Raw genomic sequence first — 16,876 nt, 5'->3', positions numbered from 1 at the left:
CCTTTTGGTTACTACATGATTCCATATGTGTTATTTCATAGTTTTGATGTCTTCACTATTATTCTTCAATAGAACATTGTAAAAATAAAGAAAAACCCTTGAATGAGTAGGTGTGTCCAAACTTTTGACTGATAGTGTATATCCGTTATTTTTCCAACAGTCCTTGAAGCTTTAGCTGTACGACAGTAGAGAGCTGCTATACCTTTTGCAATAAACAATTTCCTTTGAATAAAAATAATTTAAATAAAACAGTTTGAATACAACCAGGCTATGTCCGTTGAAGAGATGGCATCCTAAAGACAGTCCTGACCCTGCTACTGTGGGAGCAGATCACAGGACAGGACAGTATTACACTGAGGTAAAGCTACGGTCTCTCTCTCTCTCTCTCTCTCTCTCTCTTCTCTCTCTCTCTCTCTCTCTCTCTCTCTCTCTCTCTCCTCTCTCTCTCTCTCTCTCTCTCTCTCTCTCTCTCTCTATCCTCTCTCTCTGTCCTCTCCCGTCTCCTCTCTCTCTGTCCTTTCCTCTCTCTCTCCTCTCTCTTTCTCTCTCTGTCCTCTCTCTCCTCTCTCTCTCTCTCTCTCTCTCTCTCACACACACACACACACACACACAGTCTTTCCATCTCTATCTCACTCGCTCTCACACAAACACTATTTCCCTCTCCCTCTCCCTATCTCTATCTCTCTCCCTCTGTCTTTCACACACACACACACACACACATACCAAAACACAATCCATCCCTCCATATATCTCTCTCTGTCAGTCATCTTTCTTGGCGGAGGCCTCCTGGTCGTGGCGGTGATGATCCTTGTAGACGCTCTTCCTGAAGCAGCTGTCGGAGGTCAGTCGCCGGGCGGTCTCTCAGGTCCTCCATGTTGCCGCTGTCGCCACGGGCAACCAGACGCGACTGGGAGTGTTTCTACTGCAGAGGAAGAGACATGAGTGTGTGTGTGTGTGTGTGTGTGTGTGTGTGCGCGCGCGTCACAGGAGGTTGGTGGCACCTTAATTGGGGAGGACGGGGCTCGTGCTATTTCCATTCGCTCCGTTCCAGCCATTATCATGAGCTGTCCTCCCCCTCAGCAGCCTCCACTGGTGTATGTACTTACACCAGTTGTGTTTGGAGGCCCTGTGTACTTACACCAGTGGTGTTTGGAGGCCCTGTGTACTTACACCAGTGGTGTTTGGAGGCCCTGTGTACCACACCAGTGGTGTTTGGAGGCCCTGTGTACTTACACCAGTGGTGTTTGGAGGCCCTGTGTACTTACACCAGTGGTGTTTGGAGGCCCTGTGTACTTACACCAGTGGTGTTTGGAGGCCCTGTGTCCTTACACCAGTGGTGTTTGGAGGCCCTGTGTCCTTACACCAGTGGTGTTTGGAGGCCCTGTGTACTTACACCAGTGGTGTTTGGAGGCCCTGTGTACTTACACCAGTGGTGTTTGGAGGCCCGTCTCTGTATCCGGCAGCTCTTAATGCGTCGTGCTGCAGCCTTGTGAAGATACACAGCATTCTTCATAATAGAAGGGAGCTTGGCCTCGATCTCTGCAGCACAGATACACTCCTCAAAGAACTCTGGGTGAAGAACACACATCACATGTAGCTATTACTGAACAAAAAATATAAACGCAAAATGTAAAGTGTTGGTCCCATGTTACATGAGCTGAAATAAAAGATGCCAGAAATGTTCCATACGCACAAAAAAGCTTATTTTTCTCAAATGTTGTGCACAAATTTGTTTACATCCCTGTTAGTGAGCATTTCTCATTTGCCAAGATAATCCATCCACCTGACAGGTGTGGCATTACATTTACATTTACATTTACGTCATTTAGCAGACTCTCTTATCCAGAGTGACTTACAAATTGGTGCATTCACCTTATAGCCAGTGGGATAACCACTTTACAATGTTTTTTTTTTTTTTTATCAAGAAGCTGATTAAACAGCATGATCATTACACAGGTGCACCTTATGCTGGGGACAATAAAAGGCCACTCTAAAATGTGCTGTTTTATCACACAACACAATGCCAATCTGTGGCATGCTGGCTGCAGGAATGTCCACCAGAGCTGTTTTCAGAGAATTTAATGTTAATATCTCTACCATAAGCTGCCTCAAACGTCGTTTTAGAGAATTTGGCAGTACGTCCAACCGGCCTCATAACTGCAGACCATGTGTAACCACGCCAGCCCAGGACCTCCACACCTGGCTTCTTCACCTGCGGGACCAGCCACCCGGACAGCTGATGAAACTGTGGGTTTGCACAACCGAAGAATTTCCGCATAAACTGTCAGAAACCGTCTCAGGGAAGCTCATCTGCGTGCTCATCGTCCTCACCAGGGTCTTGACCTGACAGCAGTTTGGCGTCGTAACTGACTTCAGTGGGCAAATGCTCACCTTCGATTGCCACTGGCACGGATGAATCCCGGTTTCAACTGTACCGGGCAGATGGCTGACAGCGTGTATGGAGTCGTGTGGGTGAGCGGTTTGCTGATGTCAACGTTGTGAACAGAGTGCTCGATGGTGGCGGTGGGGTTACGGTATGGGCAGGCATAAGCTATGGACAACGAACACAATTGCATTTTATCGATGGCCATTTGAATGCACAGAGGTACTGTGACGAGATCCTGAGGCCCATTGTCGTGCCATTCATCCGCCGCCATCACCTCATGTTTCAGCATGATAATGCACGGCCCCATGTCGCAAGGATCTGTACACAATTCCTGGAAGCTGAAAATGTCCCAGTTCTTCCATGGCCTGCATACTCACCAGACATGTCACCCACTGAGCATGTTTATGATGCTCTGGATGGACGTGTATTGACTGAGTGTTCCAGTTCCCACCAATATCCAGAAACTTTGCACAGCCATTGAAGAGGAGTGGGACAACATTCCACAGGCCACAATCAACAGCCTGATCAACTCAATGTGAAGGAGATGTGTTGCGCTGCATGATGCAAATGGTGGTCACACCAGATACTGACTGGTTTTCTGATCCACGCCCCTACCTTTTTTTTAAGGTATCTGTGACCAGCAGACATCTGTATTCCCAGTCATGTGAAATCCATAGATTAGGGGCTAATGAATTTATTTCAATTGACTGATTTCTTTATATGGACTGTAACTCAGTAAAATCTTTGAAATTGTTCCATGTTGCGTTTTTGTTCAGCGTAGTTTATTTCACAGTTAGATCATAGTTCTGTTCCTTGCAGCACTCAGTAGTTGAAATAATTTACTGTAGCTATAACTTGTACATGTTCTATCCAGGAGGAAGGAAAACAACTCACACTGAATTATTATGGGTTAACTGAACCCCTTTATGAATTATTCTGGGTTAACTGAACCCCTTTATTAATTATTCTGGGTTAACTGAACCCCTTTATGAATTATTCTGGGTTAACTGAACCCCTTTATTAATTATTCTGGGTTAACTGAACCCCTTTATGAATTATTCTGGGTTAACTGAACCCCTTTATTAATTATTCTGGGTTAACTGAACCCCTTTATGAATTATTCTGGGTTAACTGAACCCTTTATAAATTATTCTGGGTTAACTGAACCCCTTTATGAATTATTCTGGGTTAACTGAACCCCTTTATTAATTATTCTGGGTTAACTGAACCCCTTTATGAATTATTCTGGGTTAACTGAACCCCTTTATTAATTATTCTGGGTTAACTGACCCCCTTTATTAATTATTCTGGGTTAACTGAACCCCTTTATTAATTATTCTGGGTTAACTGAACCCTTTATGAATTATTCTGGGTTAACTGAACCCCTTTATTAATTATTCTGGGTTAACTGAACCCCTTTATTAATTATTCTGGGTTAACTGAACCCCTTTATGAATTATTCTGGGTTAACTGAACCCCCTTTATTAATTATTCTGGGTTAACTGAACCCCTTTATTAATTATTCTGGGTTAACTGAACCCCTTTATTAATTATTCTGGGTTAACTGAACCCCTTTATTAATTATTCTGGGTTAACTGAACCCCTTTATTAATTATTCTGGGTTAACTGAACCCCTTTATGAATTATTCTGGGTTAACTGAACCCCTTTATTAATTATTCTGGGTTAACTGAACCCCTTTATGAATTATTCTGGGTTAACTGAACCCTTTATAAATTATTCTGGGTTAACTGAACCCCTTTATGAATTATTCTGGGTTAACTGAACCCCTTTATGAATTATTCTGGGTTAACTGATCCGCTTTATGAATTATTCTGGGTTAACTGATCCGCTTTATGAATTATTCTGGGTTAACTGAACCCCTTTATGAATTATTCTGGGTTAACTGATCCGCTTTATGAATTATTCTGGGTTAATTGAACCCCTTTATGAATTATTCTGGGTTAACTGATCCCCTTTATGAATTATTCTGGGTTAACTGATCCGCTTTATGAATTATTCTGGGTTAACTGATCCGCTTTATGAATTATTCTGGGTCAACTGATCCTTTTATGAATTATTCTGGGTTAACTGAAACTGTGGGTAGAAGTGTTTATGGCAGTGTGTTTCTCTATGACTCATGAAGAATGTCTGTGTGTGTGTGTTTGTTTGTGTGTATGTGTGTGTATGTATGTACGTACGTACGTGTATGCGTGCGTGTGTGTGTGCGTGCGTGCGTGTGTGTGTGTGTGTGTGCGTGTGTGTGTGTGTGTGCAGTTAGTGTAGCTCACTCCTGAGGTTGTTGACGTCTCCCTTCATCTTGTCGTCCTTCTCCTTGGAGCGTTCCAGAGAGCTCAGACCTTTCTCCAGGTTCTGTAGAGCCTCCTCAGCCTGCTTCAGCCTCCGCTCCAACTCCATGCGAGACTCAATCTCCGCCTGGGACACAACACAGGTCAGGGCACATATTCACAAAGCACCCCAGAGTAGGAGGCATGATCTGGGATCAGCCTTTTTGATAACAATCTGTTTTGTTAACAATCAAAATGAAAAAAAATATTTTTGAATAGGATCTTAAAGTGTTATCGATATATTGATGTCATTTTTTTGTCTATGGGGAGGAACGAGAGAAGCGCTGTCAGATCGAATTAGCGTCATTAAAAAAATCCCCATAAAAATCTGTCAGTTTAAGCTATGTTTTTTTTCCGATGTCGCACTTCCGCCGATGTCGCACCGCCCCATCTGCGGTGAAAGGTGACAGAGCCAGAGCAGGGTTTGTCAGACCATGAGACATCCCAAAAATCGGTCTTATCACAAAATCGTTTGTAGAGACCCCCACAAGCATCTTGGGACTCGTCTGAAGTTGGTACAGCCGATCTGCCAACTTCTGTCTGTAGCGTCCGAACGGTTTGGGCTACACACTAATATGACCCCTCTGTGGAAAGGTGAGACTCTCACGAACACGTACATGTTGGTTTTGCTCCAGGACGCCCACAGGCCTCACAAAAATGAATGGAAGTACAGTGTATGGAGACTGTTTAGTGCCAAAAATAATAAGGGGTTAAATAAAAAATAAAAAAACAAGCAAATGTTTCCTGATCTTTCTCATATCGTTCAGATATAGAACAGACACTTCAGAACAAACTTCCTTTCGATTTTTTTCGGGAGGGACTATCTGTTGTTCCATGTAGTGAATCTGTTATTCAATGCGTTTGTATGGGCTAATAGCAGTAAGGCCAAATACATTTTTTCATAAAAAAAATCAAATAAAAAATAATAAAAAAATCAAATAGCAAAATGATCCTTGGTATGACCCCCCAAAAATACCCCCTAAAGCTAAAGAACACCCTGAACTCGCTCAACGTGGGAGCTGCTATTAAAAACCACTGGCATATTCTGTCATCGGACCTTAAGAACCCACCACTCATTGTATACAGAAGAGGTCGCAATCTACGCAACAAGTTGGTCCATGCCAACTGCCAGCCACAAAATAAAATGAGTCATCCTTTTCAACGCCCCCTTCCTCTTCAATGCCCCCTTCCTCTTCAACGCCCCCTTCCTCTTCAACGTCCCTTCCTATTCTACGCCCCCTTCCTCTTCAATGTCCCCTTCCTCTTCAAAGCCCCCTTCCTCTTCAACGCCCCCTTCCTCTTCAACGCCCCCTTCCTCTTCAACGCCCCTTCCTCTTCAAAACCCTTTTCCTCTTCTACGCCCCTTCCTCTTCAACGCCCCTTCCTATTCTACGCCCCTTCCTCTTCTACGCCCTTCCTCTTCAACGCCCCCTTCCTCTTCTACGTCCCCTTCCTCTTCTACGCCCTTCAACGTCCCCCTTCCTCTTCAACGCCCCTTCCTCTTCAACGCCCCTTCCTCTTCAACGTCCCTTCCTCTTCAACGCCCTTCCTCTTCAACGCCCCCTTCCTCTTCAACGCCCCCTTCCTCTTCAACGTACATTCCTATTCTACGCCCCCTTCCTCTTCAACATCCCCTTCCTCTTCAAAGCCCCCTTCCTCTTCTACGCCCCCTTCCTCTTCAACGCCCCTTCCTCTTCTACGCCCCCTTCCTCTTCAATGCCCCTTCCTCCTCAACGCCTCCTACCTCTTCAATGCACCCTTCCTCTTCAACGCCCCTTCCTCTTCAACGCCTTCCTTTTCAACGCCCCCTTCCTCTTCATCTTTGCCCCCCTTCCTCTTCAAGCCTCCTTCCTCTTCAAATCCTCTTCTCCCCCCTTCCTCTTCTATGCCTTCCTCTTCTACGCCCCCTTCCTCTTCTACGCCCCCTTCCTCTTCAACGCCTTCCTCTTCAACGCCCCCTTCCTCTTCTACGCCCCCTTCCTCTTCAACGTCCCCTTCCTCTTCAACGCCCCTTCCTCTTCTACGCCCCCCTTCCTCTTCTACGCCCTTCCTCTTCAACGCCCCCTTCCTCTTCAACGCCCTTCCTCTTCAACGTACCTTCCTATTCTACGCCCTTCCTCTTCAACATCCCCTTCTCTTCAAAGCCCCTTCCTCTTCTACGCCCCCTTCCTCTTCAACGCCTCCTCTTCTACGCCCCTTCCTCTTCAATGCCCCTTCCTCCTCAACGCCTCCTACCTCTTCAATGCACCCTTGCTCTTCAACGCCCCCTTCCTCTTCAACGCCCCCTTCCTCTTCAAAAACCTTTTCCTCTTCAACGCCCCCTTCCTCTTCAACGCCCCCTTCCTCTTCAACGCCCCCTTCCTCTTCAAAATCCTTTTCCTCTTCAACGCCCCCTTCCTCTTCAACGCTCCCCTTCCTCTTCTAACGTCCCTTCCTCTTCTACGCCCTTCCTTCTACGCCCCCTTCCTCTTCAATGCACCCTTCCTCTTCTATGCCCCCTTCCTCTTCTACGCCCCTTCTCTTCTACGCCCCCTTCCTTCAACGCCTTCTCTTCAACGCCCCTTCTCTTCTACGCCCCCTTCTCTTCTACCTCTTCTCTTCTACGCCCCCTTCCTCTTCTACGCCCTTCCTCTTCAACGCCCCCTTCCTCTTCTACGCCTTCCTCTTCAACGGCCCCTTCCTCTTCAACGCCCCTTCCTCTTCTAGCCCTTCCTCTTCAACGGCCCTTCTCTTCTCAATGGCCCTTCCTCTTCAACGCCCTTCCTCTTCTATGCCCCCTTCTCTTCAACGCCCCCTTCCTCTTCTACGCCCCTTCCTCTTCTACGCCCCCTTCCTCTTCTACGCCCCCTTCCTCTTCAACGCCTTCCTCTTCTACGCCCCCTTCCTCTTCAACGCCCCCTTCCTCTTCAACGTCTCCTTCCTCTTCAACAACCCCTTCCTCTTCAATATTCATGAAATGTACATTGTTATATTTAGTAACACATTTTTATTTTCCTTTACCCTATTTGAAGGGATGTGGGTGGAGCAACTTCTACATAAGAGTGCAAATGACAAACATTCACAAAAGCTCTGACGAAGGCCAAGAGGCAGAGACGTAAAGCTTCAATAAACAACAGTGATACTGTTGAGCAGAGTGCGGGTTTCTCTTTTCTTTTGATCCTAATGACCAGGGGGGACCTGATTCTAGATTAGCACTATTTCCTCGCATATGCAACTAAATATTTAGCTGTGTGACCAGGAGTTTCATTTTGGGAGCATTCTCAAAATTCTCCCAGATAATAATTGTTGTAATGATAAGGCTTTGCTGTACCATGGTACCATTGTTTCCCGAGTGCCTTAGAAAAAAAAAAGCGAGTGCAGATTCAATAGCGTCATGATTGCACCATTACTACAGCAAAAATGGCTTGCTTGTAGCCCAAGCCAGGTCACCCGTGATACAAGTCAGTATTCATTTTACATTTTAGTCATTAGTGGATAGGCGTAAGCATCTGCTTCTGATTCCAAAAGTTGCAAGTTCCAATCCAGCGATAGAAAGTAATTTTTTTAGATTTTAGTTTGAAGCCTATCCCAAACCTTACCTTAACCATTCGGAGTTAATGCCTAAACTTAACCTAACCTTAAAAATGTGGAGTTAATGCCTAAACTTCACCTTAAACACTTCGAAATGTGAAGTTGAACATGGATGAACGTCTAATTCTGACGTGAGACTGTGAGGGCTAGTTGTGTAGCCCAACCAGGTCAAAAGATCTGACCCCTCTTAAAATTTGGAAACTACTTGCGAGTCGTTAACCATTTGATCACACTTTGTTCAGTTACCTCATTGGCTAGCTAGCTAACAACCTGGTAACTTTACCGGTACGTCCAAACATTTGGGGACACAGAAAGAAAGGAAGGATCTCTTCAGGAGATCCATGATCATAGCAATGAATGAATGACAGATCTCTTGCACGTTGTCGTCGCAAACCTGAAGTTCTTAAAGAGACAGTGTACAATTTTTCAATGTAAAGCATCTCAATAGGAAAATAGTGCTTTTACACAATGTAGAAACCTAATATTCCACAAATGACTTTGTAATTTAATTGACAGGTATTCTTATCAACCTTTGATCTTTTATAATGAACTCAGGTCTTCACAGTGTTACATATTAGTATCTAGGACACAACGTGTGCTTCAAAAGTATCTAGAATTAATATATGCCCATTATACACTGAGTATACAACCCAATCTCTTTCCATGACGTAGACTGACCAGGTGAATCCAGGTGAAGGCTATGATCCCTTATAGATGTCACCTGTTAAATCCGCTTCAATCAGTGTAGATGAAGGGGAGGAAACAGGTTAAAGAAGGATTTTTTTTTGCCTTGAGACAATTGAGACATGGATTGTGTATGTGTGCCATTCAGAGGGTGAATGGGCAAGACAAAAGATGTAAGTGCTTTTGAACGGGGTATGGTAGTAGGAGCCAGGCGCACCGGTTTGTGTCAAGAACTGCAACGCTGTTGGGTTTTTCACACTCAACAGTTTCCCGTGTGTATCAAGAACGGTCCACCACCCAAAGGACATCCAGCCAACGGCAGACCAGTGATGGTCCCACCACCCAAAGGACATCCAGCCAACGGCAGACCAGTGATGGTCCCACCACCCAAAGGACATCCAGCCAACGGCAGACCAGTGATGGTCCCACCACCCAAAGGACATCCAGCCAACGGCAGACCAGTGATGGTCCCACCACCCAAAGGACATCCAGCCAACGGCAGACCAGTGATGGTCCCACCACCCAAAGGACATCCAGCCAACGGCAGACCAGCGGTCAAACACAGGTAACTGAGGAAAGAGGACAAAGGAGGCTGACAGGAGTTGTGCAGAACAACAGACGGGCTACAGTTAGTCAACTGACAGTCCAGTACAACATTGGTGTCCAAAGACCCCCAAAAATAATGCATCATTCGTCGTACCTTGACACGAATGGGGTATGGCAGCCGACCACCTTACAGAGTTCCACTTATTTGAGGAAAAAACAAGAAACTTCGGTAGCAGTGGGCTCTGGATCGAGAACAGTGGACACTGGAGAATTGAAAAAAACATTGCCTGGTCTGATGAATCCTGGTTTCTGCTGTTTTCACGCTGATGGGAGGGCTAGGGTATGAAGAAAACCACAGGAGTACATGCATCCATCGTGCCACGTGTCAACATTGCAGGCTGGTGGTGATGGTGTGATGGTGTGGGGTGTGTTTTCATGGCACACATTGGGCCCCTTGATAAAAGTGGAGCAACGTTTGAATGCCACAGGATATCTAACCATCATTGCCAATCAGGTGCACCCCTTCATGGCAGCAGCGTATCCATCTGCAAAAGTATATTTTTTTGCCCCCATGCCACAAGGCTAGGATTGTCCAGGACTGGTTCCACGAACATGACAGTGAATTTAGTTTACAGCAGTGGCCTGCCCGCATAGGCTGTATGTATGTCAATAAATTCAAACTATCTGGTTTTCTGGTGCTCCTAAATGTAATGTCGTGCTCCTAAATTTCATGTCGTGCTCCTAAATTTCATGTTGTGCTCCGAACTTTTAAGTTGGGAGTACCAGTGGTAATTTGAGGTCGATTAAATTTTTCATTTAGAGCCCTGTTTGAATAACTGTAACTGTAGCCAATGCAGATAGTCAGGGTAGCTTTTGGTTAACTATTTAACTAACTATTCAGTGGTCTTATGGCTTGGGGGGTAGAAGCTGTTCAGGGTCCTGTTGGTTCCAGACTTGGCACTCCGGTACCGCTTGCCGTGCAGTAGCAGAGAGAACAGCCTGTGACTTGGGTGGCTGAAGTCTTTGACAAATTTTAGGGCATTCCTCTGACACCGCCTGGTATATTGGTCCTGGATGGCAGGGAGCTCGGCCCCAGTGATGTACTGGGCCGTATGCACTACCCTCTGTAGCGCCTTACGGTCGGATGCTGAGGAGTTGCCATACCAGGCGGTGATGCTCTCGATGGTGCAGCTGTAGAACCTTTTGAGGATCTGGGGACCCATGCCAAATCTTTTCAGTCTCCTGAGGGGTAAAAGGTGTTGTCGTGCCCTCTTCACGACCGTCTTGGTGTGGACACCAAGGAACTTAACTCTCGACCCGCTCCACTACAGCCCCATCAATGTTAATGGGGGCGTGTTTGGCACTCCTTTTCCTGTAGTCCACGATCATCTCCTTTGTCTTGCTCACATTGAGGGAGAGGTTCTTGTCCTGGCACCACACTGCCAGGTCTCTGACCTCCTCCCTATAGGCTGTCTCATCGTTGTCGGTGATCAGGCCTACCACTGTTGTGTCATCAGCAAACTTAATGATGGTGTTGGAGTCGTGCTTGGCCACGCAGTCGTGGGTGAACAGGGAGTAGAGGGGACTAAGCACGCACCCCTGAGGGGCCCCCCGTGTTGAGGATCAGTGTGGCAGATGTGTTGTTGCCAACCCTTACCACCTGGCAGCAAATCCAGGATCCAATTGCAGAGGGAGGTGTTTAGTCCTAGGGTCCTTAGCTTAATGATGAGCTTTGTGGGCACTATGGTGTTGAACGCTGAGCTATAGTCAATGGACAGCATTCTCACATAAGTGTTCCTTTTGTCCAGGTGGGAAAGGGTAGTGTGGAGTGCGATTGAGATTGCGTCACCTGTGGATCTGTTGGGGCGGTATGCGAATTGGAGTGGGTCTAGTGTTTCTGGGATGATGGTGTTGATGTGAGCCATGAACAGCCTTTCAAAGCCCTTCATGGCTACCGACGTGAGTGCTACGGGCGGTAGTCATTTAGGCAGGTTACCTTCGCATTCTTGGGCACAGGGACTATGGTGGTCTGCTTGAAACATGTAGGTATTACAGACTCGGTCAGGGAGAGGTTGAAAATGTCAATGAAGACACTTGCCAGCTGGTCAGCGCATGCTCTGAGTACACACCCTGGTAATCCGTCTGGCCCCGCGGCCTTGTGAATGTTGACCTGTTTAAAGTCTTGCACACATCGGCTACGGAAAGCGTGATCACACAGTCGTCCGGAACAGCTGGTGCTCTCATGCATGCTTAATTGTTGCTTGCCTCAAAGCGAGTATAAAAGGCATTTAGCCCGTCTGGTAGGCTCGCATCACTGGGCAGCTCGTGGCTGGGTTTCCCTTTGTAGTCCGTAATAGTTTGCAAGCCCTGCCACATCCAAAGAGCGTCAGAGCCGGTGTAGTAGGATTCAATCTTAGTCCTGTATTGACGCTTTTCCTGTTTGAAGGTTCGTCTGAGGGCATAACGGGATTTCTTATAAGCGTCCGGGTTAGTGTCCCCCTCCTTGAAAGCGGCAGCTCTAGCCTTTAGCTCGGTGCGGACGTTGCCTGTAATCCATGGCTTCTGGTTGGGATATGTACGTATGGTCACTGTGGGGACGACGTCGTCGATGCACCTATTGATGAAGCCGGTGACTGAGGTGGTGTACTCCTCAATGCCATTGGATGAATGACGGAACATATTCCAGTCTGTGCTAGCAAAACAGTCCTATAGCGTAGTCATGACCACTTCCGTATTGAGCGAGTCACTGGTACTTCCTGCTTTAGTTTTTGCTTGTAAGCAGGAATCAGGAGCATAGAATTATGGTCAGATTTGCCAAATGGAGGGTGAGGGAGAGCTTTGTATGCGTCTCTGTGTGTGGACTAAAGGTGGTCTAGAGTTTTTTTTCCTCTGGTTGCACATTTGACATGCTTTTATAAATGAGGTAAAACTGATTTAAGTTTGTCTGCATTAAAGAGCCCGGCCACTAGGAGCGCCGCTTCTGGATGAGCATTTTCTTGTTTGCTTATGGCCTTATACAGCTCGTTGAGTGCGGTCTTAGTGCCAACGTCAGTTTGTGGTGGTAAATAGACAGCTACGAAAAATATAGATGAAAACTCTCTTGGTAGATAGTGTGGTCTACAGCTTATCATGAGATACTCTACCTCAGGCGAGCAATACCTCGAGACTACCTTAATATTAGACATCGCGCACCAGCTGTTATTGACAAATAGACACATGACGGTGTTGATATGACCCATGGCCAGCCTTTACGATGCCATAGCTCTGGCCAAAAGTAGCGCACTATATAGGGAATAGGGTGCCATTAGGCTCTAGCCAAAATGTGTATGCTAGTGTTTGAGGCTCTGGTCAAAAGTAGTGTACTCATTAGGGCAGGGCTCTCCAACCCTGTTCCTGGAGAGCTGCGCTACTGCAGGTGTTCACTCCAACCCCAGTTATAACTAACCTAATTCAAGTTATCAACCAGCTAATTATTAGAATCAGGAGCGCTAGATTTGGGACAGAGTTGGAGAGCTCTGATATAGGGAATAGGGGTGCCCTAGCTCTGGTCAAAGGTAGTGCACTATAGGGAATAAGGTGCCATTTGAGAGGCAGTGTGGTTTACCTTGAGTTCCACCTCGGTCTGCTTCTTGTCCACAGTGAGCTGTGTGAGGGACTGCTGTAGAGTCCTGGACTGACAGGAGTAGAACTCTCTCTCCTGTTGCAGAATTGTGGGCACGCTGCTCATTCTCCGTTAGCCTGCGGGGGGAGCCAGAGAACACACACACAGTCACGTGGAACTGTGGCACGCTGCTCATTCTCCGTTAGCCTGCGGGGGGAGCCAGAGAACACACACACAGTCACGTAGAACTGTGGCACGCTGCTCATTCTCCGTTAGCCTGCGGGGGGAGCCAGAGAACACACACACAGTCCTGTGCACGCTCGCCTTGCACACACACACACACACACACACACACACACACACTGTGACGGGCGCATTGCCAGACACACAGTTAGAGGAAAGGTACTGTGCACACTAACACAATCCTGCAGTCCGCTCCCCATCCATAGCAGGTCAATACCAGGATGAGTGTTAAAAAGCCTTCCGCCCCGGGCATTCACATCACTTACCTAACCTCTTACCTAATGGATGCATTTGGTAGGCAAATCTATCACCAAGGGGATTTTAATATCAGACACAAGCTCACAATGATCTGTTATGGAGAGAAGAATGTCGTTCTGTAGGTCCTAATGTCCAGGAAATGCCCTGTGTGAAACCACAGTGGGCCTCACGGTGGAGCTCTGCAGTGGGACACTTCATTGAGAGACACCCTCAGTAGGCCTCACGGTGGAGCTCTGCAGTGGGACACTTCATTGAGAGACACCCTCAGTAGGCCTCACGGTGGAGCTCTGCAGTGGGGCCCTTCATTGAGAGACACCCTCAGTAGGCTTCACGGTGGAGCTCTGCAGTGAGGCCCTTCATTGAGAGACACCCTCAGTAGGCTTCACGGTGGAGCTCTGCAGTGAGGCCCTTCATTGAGAGACACCCTCAGTAGGCTTCACGGTGGAGCTCTGCAGTGAGGCCATTCATTGAGAGACACCCTCAGTAGGCCTCACGGTGGAGCTCTGCAGTGGGGCCCTTCATTGAGAGACACCCTCAGTAGGCCTCACGGTGGAGCTCTGCAGTGAGGCCCTTCATTGAGAGACACCCTCAGTAGGCCTCACGGTGGAGCTCTGCAGTGGGGCCCTTCATTGAGAGACACCTCAGTAGGCTTCACGGTGGAGGCTCTGCAGTGAGGCCCTTCATTGAGAGACACCCTCAGTAGGCCTCACGGTGGAGCTCTGCAGTGTGGCCCTTCATTGATAGAAACCCTCAATAGGCCTCCCCCATGGGGCTCTTCAACGTGACTCTGCCTTGAGAGATACCCACAGTAGGCCTCACGGTGGAGCTCTGCAGTGGGGCACTCCATTGACAGATACACTGCATTCTTTTTTTATAGAACACTCATGCCCTCTGGTCAACACCAGTTTCCCATCACATCCTGATCCCACTCACTGGTGCTTGTCGATGCATTGGTTTGGCTGTTGGGAAATCAATGCACATTTCCACCTTAATGGTGTTTCTCGCCCTCATTAAACTCTTAGGCAGCCTCAGGACAGTCAGCTGGTGTGACCAGATACAGGCATGCTACATTTATGAAAGTGGACCAGCCGGCCCGGTCACATGCAGCTCCATCTGATCTGAGGTTTGACAGATCCTCTCTAACCAGTTTTACTGCTTCGTGTGTCTTTCATATGGTAGGAGAAGGTTTTACGCACTTCTGAACTTTTCACAGAAGCTGAACAGAGATAAGAGCCATGTTCCTCATTGCGCTGGTCCTCTCACCTCTCCTTAGCCTGCTCCTTCTCTCTCTGCAGTTCCCTCATCTGCTCTTCAATGTGTCTCAGCTCCGATCGCAGTCCAGTGTCACCAGGCTGCACCTCCTGCTCCTCCTCTGGAAGCTCCTTCTCCCTCAGCAACTCCAGGGTTCGCTGCTTCTCATGGGACAACTCCTGGAGGACCAGATCATGGATGTAACAATGGTGTGTGTGTGTGTGTGTGTGTGTGTGTGTGTGTGTACCTGAGTGTGTGTTTCTCCTCCAATTCATTTTAAAATACCTCAATAGATTTCTGTAGAAGTGTTGTTAAACTGTTCAGCTCCTCTTTTTCAGACTCCACACCTTTCAGAGACTGTGCTGTGCCGTCCAAGTCCCTGTCAACAACACGGCGCACAGGGTAATAGGCAACCAGACTGACCAGTTCAGAGAGCATCAAACCCAACTGTCACAACATTTACATTTTAGTCATTTAGCAGACGCTCTTATCCAGAGCATACATTATTATTATTTTTTTTCATACTGGCCCCCGGTGGGAATTGAACCCACAACCCTGGCGTTGCAAACGCCACGCTCTACCAACTGAGCTACATCCCTGCCGGCCATTCCCTCCCCTACCCTGGACCAATTGTGCGCCGCCCCATGGGGTCTCCCGGTCGCGGCCGGCTACGACAGAGCCTGGATTCGAACCAGGATCTCTAGTGGCACAGCTTAGAGTGGCACAGCCTTAGACCACTGCGATCTCTAGTGGCACAGCCTTAGACCACTGCGATCTCTAGTGGCACAGCCTTAGACCACTGCGATCTCTAGTGGCACAGCCTTAGACCACTGCGATCTCTAGTGGCACAGCCTTAGACCACTGCGATCTCTAGTGGCACAGCCTTAGACCACTGCGATCTCTAGTGGCACAGCCTTAGACCACTGCGATCTCTAGTGGCACAGCCTTAGACCACTGCGCCACTCGGGAGTCAACAGATGGACCAGAGGATCAAAGAGTCTTATGGCTAAGAGTTTTCACAGCACTTTAGTTAACGCGGTGGATAAAGATGGATATACTAGCTACACGTCTTATATTAAATGCACTTTAAATGTATTAAATGCATCTTTCTTGCTCGTGTGTGGGGATTACTGTATGTTATTTATGAATGTAATATGAATGTTTCCTGTTAAAGATCACAGTTTGTGTTCTCCATAGTTCTCTCTTACAGTTTGATCTGCTCCTGTTCTCCTCTTAGCTCCATCACCAGCTCCTCAAACTTCTGCTTCTCCTCCTCCAGAACCAGGTTCAGACACTCCAGCCTCTCCTTCTGTTCTCTCTGCAGGCTCAGTTCTTCTGTCTCCTCCATCAGCTTATCTGGAGGGACAAAACAGCCTGTTTCCTTGTTGTATATGGCCATTGTCTCCATGTGGGACTGTTAGCATCAAAACTAAACAACAAAGGACTGTCATTCTATGGCCCGTCAGGACTGCCACCCTGAACCATACCTCCCCATGTCCCCTCTCACTCCAGCCCCTCAGGACTGCCACCCTGAACCATACCTCCCCATGTCCCCTCTCACTCCAGCCCCTCAGGACTGCCACCCTGAACCATACCTCCCCATGTCCCCTCTCACTCCAGCCCCTCAGGACTGCCACCCTGAACCATACCTCCCCATGTCCCCTCTCACTCCAGCCCCTCAGGACTGCCACCCCTGAACCATACCTCCCCATGTCCCCTCTCACTCCAGCCCCTCAGGACTGCCACCCTGAACCATACCTCCCCATGTCCCCTCTCACCCAGACCCTCAGGACTGCCACCCTGAACCATACCTCCCCATGTCCCCTCTCACTCCAGCCCTCAGGACTGCCACCCTGAACCATACCTCCCCATGTCCCCTCTCACTCCAGCCTCTCTCCTCTCCCCCTGAACCAGGCCCCATGCCTCCTTCCTCCCCATGCCTCCACAGTCCCTCTTCTTACCCAGATACTCCTGCTTCTCCTTGGCCAGCT

General features: G+C 47.8%; 1 protein-coding gene across 1 annotated transcript in view; it reads right to left on the bottom strand.

Moving 5' to 3' along the window:
- Positions 1–1,226: 1,226 nt before the first annotated feature.
- Positions 1,227–16,876, bottom strand: part of LOC123482192 (pleckstrin homology domain-containing family D member 1-like) — a 31,811-nt gene continuing 16,161 nt past the window's right edge. The window contains exons 7-13 of the mRNA XM_045208994.1: positions 16,094–16,241; positions 15,171–15,264; positions 14,898–15,064; positions 13,368–13,410; positions 13,137–13,226; positions 4,676–4,820; positions 1,227–1,569 (exon numbers count right to left, since the gene is read on the bottom strand). Of these exons, the coding sequence (XP_045064929.1) occupies positions 1,358–1,569; positions 4,676–4,820; positions 13,137–13,226; positions 13,368–13,410; positions 14,898–15,064; positions 15,171–15,264; positions 16,094–16,241 (899 nt within the window). The 3' untranslated portion in view covers positions 1,227–1,357. The remainder of the gene's footprint in view (positions 1,570–4,675; positions 4,821–13,136; positions 13,227–13,367; positions 13,411–14,897; positions 15,065–15,170; positions 15,265–16,093; positions 16,242–16,876) is intronic.

The sequence above is a fragment of the Coregonus clupeaformis genome, chromosome 29 (assembly GCF_020615455.1).
Source record: "Coregonus clupeaformis isolate EN_2021a chromosome 29, ASM2061545v1, whole genome shotgun sequence".
In the NCBI taxonomy this organism is placed as follows: domain Eukaryota; kingdom Metazoa; phylum Chordata; class Actinopteri; order Salmoniformes; family Salmonidae; genus Coregonus; species Coregonus clupeaformis.
This window is presented reverse-complemented; position numbering and strand designations above follow the sequence as displayed.